The 5,990-nt window shown below is 39.2% G+C and overlaps 1 protein-coding gene across 1 annotated transcript in view; it reads right to left on the reverse strand.

The window, feature by feature from the left end:
• The window catches only part of EPAS1 (endothelial PAS domain protein 1), a 90,449-nt gene extending 84,880 nt beyond the window's left edge, over positions 1-5,569 (reverse strand). The window contains exon 1 of the mRNA XM_018576284.1: positions 5,514-5,569. Coding sequence (XP_018431786.1) covers positions 5,514-5,569 — 56 coding nt within the window. The remainder of the gene's footprint in view (positions 1-5,513) is intronic.
• Positions 5,570-5,990: the final 421 nt, after the last annotated feature.

Raw genomic sequence — 5,990 nt, forward strand, 5'->3', positions numbered from 1 at the left:
TGAGCAAAAAGTCAGAGCATACAGGTGGAAGACCAGAGTTTGTTTCTCAGAGTCTTTATTATTTATCTGAGCAGAAAATATAGAAATATACAATAGATATATAAGAGGCAATTCTAGGATTTTATTTGGTTTGGTAATCCATTTTTTTGCCCCTTTTTTCCCCAACCTCTGACAGGCAGATGAAACGTTCTCTGGCAATCCACAATGTATCAATAGTTTCCCTTTTCTGTGACTGTATAATAAAGCTGCAACTTTGTCCTTAAAAGGTTTCCCAAATCTGTACAGCTCAGCAAACCTTTGCTTAAAGGGTCACGACTGGCTAGCAGGGAAGGAAATTGTTTCACGCTTATGCAAAAGAATAGGCATTTTATTCTAATAAAAGACCAGAGAGGTCTCCAAACAATTGGAAGAAGTATTTTTTTCCCTGCTAGCGACCCTACTGCAATTACAGAGGATCAGCAGCTCTACAGCAAATGCCTATAGGGACATTTCAAAGTGCGAGCCTCAAAAAAAAAATGGGACCTCATCAAGTTAAACATGAAAAACCAAAAGGGTGATTTCCTGAATAGCTTTCAAATCTATGCATGTTTTATCAGCAGCGAAGCAGCGATCTGATGTGCATTCCATCATAGGACATTTTCCAAAGCAGATGAACAAAACAAGTTTATTGGTATGAGACAGAAAAATAAAGCCATTTATATAGGGCTAATATACTGTAGGAAACCTCAGCACTACAGCTGGTCTGGAACTACAAATCCCAAGAGGCATTGCAATGCTCTGACAGCCACAAGCATGAGTCCCAGAAGAATGATAGGATTTGTAGTTTCACCACAGCTGGAGTACTGAGGTTGCCTACCCCTGTACTATAGCATTGTACAGAATATATAAAACCCTTCACATTAGTCTCTGCCCTTAAAGGAGCTTAAAAACCCAACACACACATATTAAAAATAATTTTCATTTATCCACTCACCTTTAAGCAGAAGGTGGGCGATCTTTTATAAAAAGGGATGATAGGGGGGCCTATTATGACAGAAGAGACTGGGGATCAATTTGGTAGGTAAGACTGCCATAATGTGACAATATGGGGTCTATTCACAAAGCTGCCGAAGGATCTGGCCGTAGCTTAGTTATGTTACATCATCATCATCATATTTGAGGTTGAATAAAGACACAGATCCATCAAGTCCAACCTTTGTGTGTATGTGTGTGATTGTGCATTTGTATACAGTATATGTACACGAGTCCCTTTTCCATCCTTGTTTTTAAGTGTTACATAGTTACATAGTATTTGAGGTTGAATAAAGACATTAGTCCATCAAGTCCAACCTATTAGGATCTCATTCTAGGAGTACCTGTACCCCTGTATATTACGGTCCCTTAAGAAATCGTCCAAAAGTTTCTTGAACAATTCCACATTATTTGCTGAAATCACCGCCTGTGGCAGTGAGTTCCAGACCCTAACTGATCTTACTGTGAAGAACCCCCTTCGCCCCTTGTGCTGGAATTTTTTTTCCACCAATTTTAGGTGATGGCCTCTAGTTTTTGTAACGGAGTTAATTTTAAACAGTTTATCGCTAATGTTGCTACCACCATTAAACATTTTGTACATGGAAATCATATCCCCCCTTAATCTCCTCACCTCTAATGTGAACATGTTTAAATTTAGTAGCCTTGTCTCGTAGCTCTGGTCCTCCATACCCCTAATTAGTTTGGTTGCCCTCCGCTGGACTTTTTCCAACTCAAGGACAATGTATACTAGCACATTTTTTTCTAGGCTTCCATTTTAAAGTGTATGTAAATCCAAAACATTTTTAAAGTGTGTCTAAACCCAGAAATATAAATGTAATATATTGTAGCTTTCCAGTCCTTAGATGTGGTAGCTACATTAGGTTTCTTTTTAAGGCCTAATTACTGGTGAACAGCAAGATATAATTTATTTTTTTTGTATTTTGCAAAATGTATTATTTAAGATTTCTATATTTTACTTGTTAGCATAGCAAACCTTTACTTTTTGAGTATAAATTCACTTTATGGGCAGTTTAGTAAATGTTGCAGAACTACAGCGCTGATAATTAGACCTGTTCTACCAAAACAATTATATAGGCAACCATAATGTTGTATGTACCTATATCTATCTATATCTATACATAGATAGATATAGATATATCTATCTATATCTATATGAATAAAGCTGTTTATCTTTAAAAGCCATGATCTAACAGGACCTGAGAAGAGAAACTAATCCAGAGGATGAATGACCCTTAGCAAAGTCTTTGCACCATGTGTCTCAATGACCACACAGAGTTAAACCATAAAATGTCTCGCAGCCCAGGACTAGCTTGCAAATCTGGGATTATCTATCTTGAGGCTGATGAATATACAGATGCTTCTCTCATACAAAGGAAACACAAGAGTCTTCCTAGCAAAATAAAACTTGTATCGGGGTTGGGAAGTGGTAAGCCTGGACTAAAGAATGCACCACCAATTTAGGAGGAAAATCTGCACTGAACATTATAAAGAACTACAGTCTAATCTACCTTTCGCACACCTATGTATTCCACAAATCATACAAACATTTGTAATCTATATTTACACTTACCTCTGTGTTGTTCCATCCTGAAAACCCTGTTGCTAAATCTCCCTTCCCTCAATTTACATGCTGCCTTCCTTCCCCGGCTTATTCAAGGCAGCAAAACAAAAAAGGAAAATGCAGCCATGAAAACTATAGTAACACAAATCAGCCAATCAGATTTCAGATGCTGGGTCATGTAAGGGATCATTTAAGATATTTAATAATATTCATATTTTTAATGATCAGTCCTGACACTCATATTACTCATCTGACAGCAAGAACAACATTACAAAACAAAATTTTATGTGTCTGTGTTTGCACATTTATTAAAATAGAAATCCGCAATCTTACAAAAAATGGCTGTAGGCTGATATTAGCCCTCAGCATGGCATATGGAAGCTTGATGCCCACCATCAACAAAATGCCACTGGATATATTTTTATTTTTATGTAACGGTTCAGTTTCTTTAGATATTAATAGATACAGAACATCTTCAGATATTAGATGTCACTGGATTATAGGTGAATGTTACACATAAAAACATGATTTTTTTACCAAAATATGGTTGGTTGGTTGAACAGGACCAGCAGAAAGGGCTACGATTGGCTGCAGTCACAGTTCGGCCAACAGTTTTCCACCCGGCTCCTTTGATTTTGTAACCAACTTTTGTGGATAGTGCTGATAGGGCCACCCACGGCTCAGATTTTGGAGGATTCAGCTGAAATTCAAGATGTGTTTGGCAGTTTTAATACTAGTCTACCTTTGAGTAAAGCCTTTCAAGTTATCATTTACACAAAGTATAGAAAGACAGTTCATTGTTCTTGAATGACTGCATTTTGTTGTAGTTTAACTCTCTCTAAAGCATTTCTTTTTAAAAAAATACTGTGCACAGAGATGCAATCAGAAAGCATTTTATGCAGCTTAGGTTTAAATGAGGGTCAGAGGGCTGGGGGCAGTGTGCAGAAGAAAGATCATTTTTTTTTAAATGTCAGTGAGCCCATGGATTATTCCAGGACAATAACACGGGCTTATTTAATAAAGCAAAGTTGAGAACCAGAACGATGTGCGCTATTCCAGAGCAACCAACTAGGTTTCAGTTTAGTGTGATCAGATCAATTGAGAGATGAAATGTGACTGATTTTGTGAATTAAGCTGTCCATTCATGGAGGGTTTGTGTCCTCAACATAGTGTAACACCGGCAACAGTGACATTGGTCTTCTGGGGTCCAGAATGTTCCACCCCCTATATGTGGTCACAAAACATCCACATATTGTAACAATCGTGTTCCATGCATGGCCACCATTGTGGCATCCCATCACAATTCTCTGCACTATTTCTTGCATATCTGACAGATCAAAGTGCAACATGTAAAGACTTGTCCATAGAAACCAATCGGCAATCAGTTTTCCTTATTCTGTCTGCTCTAACCAGATGAAAAGTTAACTTTCATTGGTGGTTAAGGGTGGCTATACCTGGCTTGATCCTTGCAACCAATGGCACATGTTCAAGCATTTTGAGCAATAAATTACGGGCTTGTATGTTGGTGTTCCCTAGGGGGAGGTAACATGTACTTTGAATATTAGAAGTGCATGCCAACATACACAGTGATTTTCAGCACCCTAGGAGCAGGTGGCACCGATACCACTTCTTACAGAGAAAAAGGAATTGACATGCATACATTTCATTAGTCCTTCAGCCAATCAGGGAACACAATGCGATACGCAAAATGCTTAACCACCTGTCATTCTTGGTGAGACATCAGTGGAGTTTATCTACTAAAGACAAAAAAGCTGTTCAAGTGAATTTCCCCTTAGCCTAGTAAATGAGATAAAGTGTTGCTGACTTCCAGCATCCAATCATGTGCCAGCAAAAATATAGTCTTTTTCTTAATTTTCCTTGCTCGTTGGTTATTCTTTGAGTGAACTTCACCAATAAGCTAAAGGGAAAATTCACCTGCAAATGCAAATTCCGATGCACAGTGAATAGCCTGTTTACCTTTAGTAAATCAACCCCATTGCTTCTGCTCTTCACACCTCCTTTCTCGCATTAGTAAACCTGTCTTTATACACTAATAGCTCCCGAGAGCAACAAATATCTCATTGGGTTGGGTTTCAGGTCAGCTATTCTTGGCACTGCTTAATTCTAAAATGTTTTTGTCTATACAGTATTACCTTGGTTTACAAGTAACTTGGTTTGAGAGTGTTTTGCAAGACAAACAAACATTTCTGAAAAATGTTGCCTTGATATACAAGCAATGTCTTGCAAGAAGAGCAATTTTTTTTAGAAAAGCACCACCCGAATAAGGCTGTAGCAGTGCGAGCGATGAGTCTGTTTAACGACAATGCAATGTCACATTGAATAGATTCCTTGTTAAGGTTTCACGAAATGAAAGATTCCATTGAGTCAAGAGATAGCAGTGATTCCGTTAGTGATAGTGAAAGTCGTCCTACACAATAATCCTCCTCTCTCTCGTCCCCCTCACAACAGCCACGAAGGTACCGGTAATTTGTTTATTTTCTTTATATTTTGTACAGTATTATATTACAGTACAGTATTGTAATCATTTTTATATGAATATTTTTGGGTTCTGGAACGAATCATCTGAATTTCCATTATTTCCTATGGGGAAATTCACTTTGATATACAAGCGCTTTGGATTACAAGCATGCTTCCGGAACGAATTATGCTCGTAAACCAAGGTATCACTGTATTTTCTTTATTTAACCACCTCCCGTCCGCAAAGCGTTGAAAGACGGCCGGACGGGAGTCTCCTGGATGCGGGTTAGACGTCCTGCGTGCCCGAGCCTGATCACGCGCGCCCCCTGGCGCGCACGAGCGGGAAACCACCAGTATTTTAAATGGCCGGAGATTGCCGTTTACATGCAAGCAGTCAGATCGATTGTATGATGCAAGTCAGGGTGCGCCCCACCCTCCTTACCTCTTCTCGCTATTGTTGTCCCCGCCGCCACCGTCCCCGCGATCTCGGGCATCCATCCATCCCGGGCGATGTGGCTCTGTGCACTGAGAACAGAGGGAGATCAGTGCACAATATCCCTCCGCTCTCCTACCGGTCTCTGAATGCAGGAAGTGATGTATATTACATCACTTCCGCATTCCTCTGTCACTCTCCAGTACTGAAACCGGAGAGAAGCTGATGAAGCTGTGGTTCATCAGCTTCTCTGGGGGTCCCTAGGTGACATTAGGGGTCTTAGAGACCCCTGATGTCTGCATAAAGGGGACCTGTCACTGTGATTTGTTATTACATAGGGTACTTCTTAGCACCCTATGTGATAACAATAAAGTTAAGTGTAAAAAAGAAAAAGTAGTTAAAAAAAAACAAAAACATTTGCTCACAAAAGAAATTACATTTACACACACACAAAAAACACCACAAAATGTTTTTAAAGTCCCCCTC

This window comes from Nanorana parkeri, unplaced genomic scaffold, assembly GCF_000935625.1.
Source record: "Nanorana parkeri isolate BGI_ZX_2015 unplaced genomic scaffold, ASM93562v1 scaffold63, whole genome shotgun sequence".
Taxonomy (NCBI): domain Eukaryota; kingdom Metazoa; phylum Chordata; class Amphibia; order Anura; family Dicroglossidae; genus Nanorana; species Nanorana parkeri.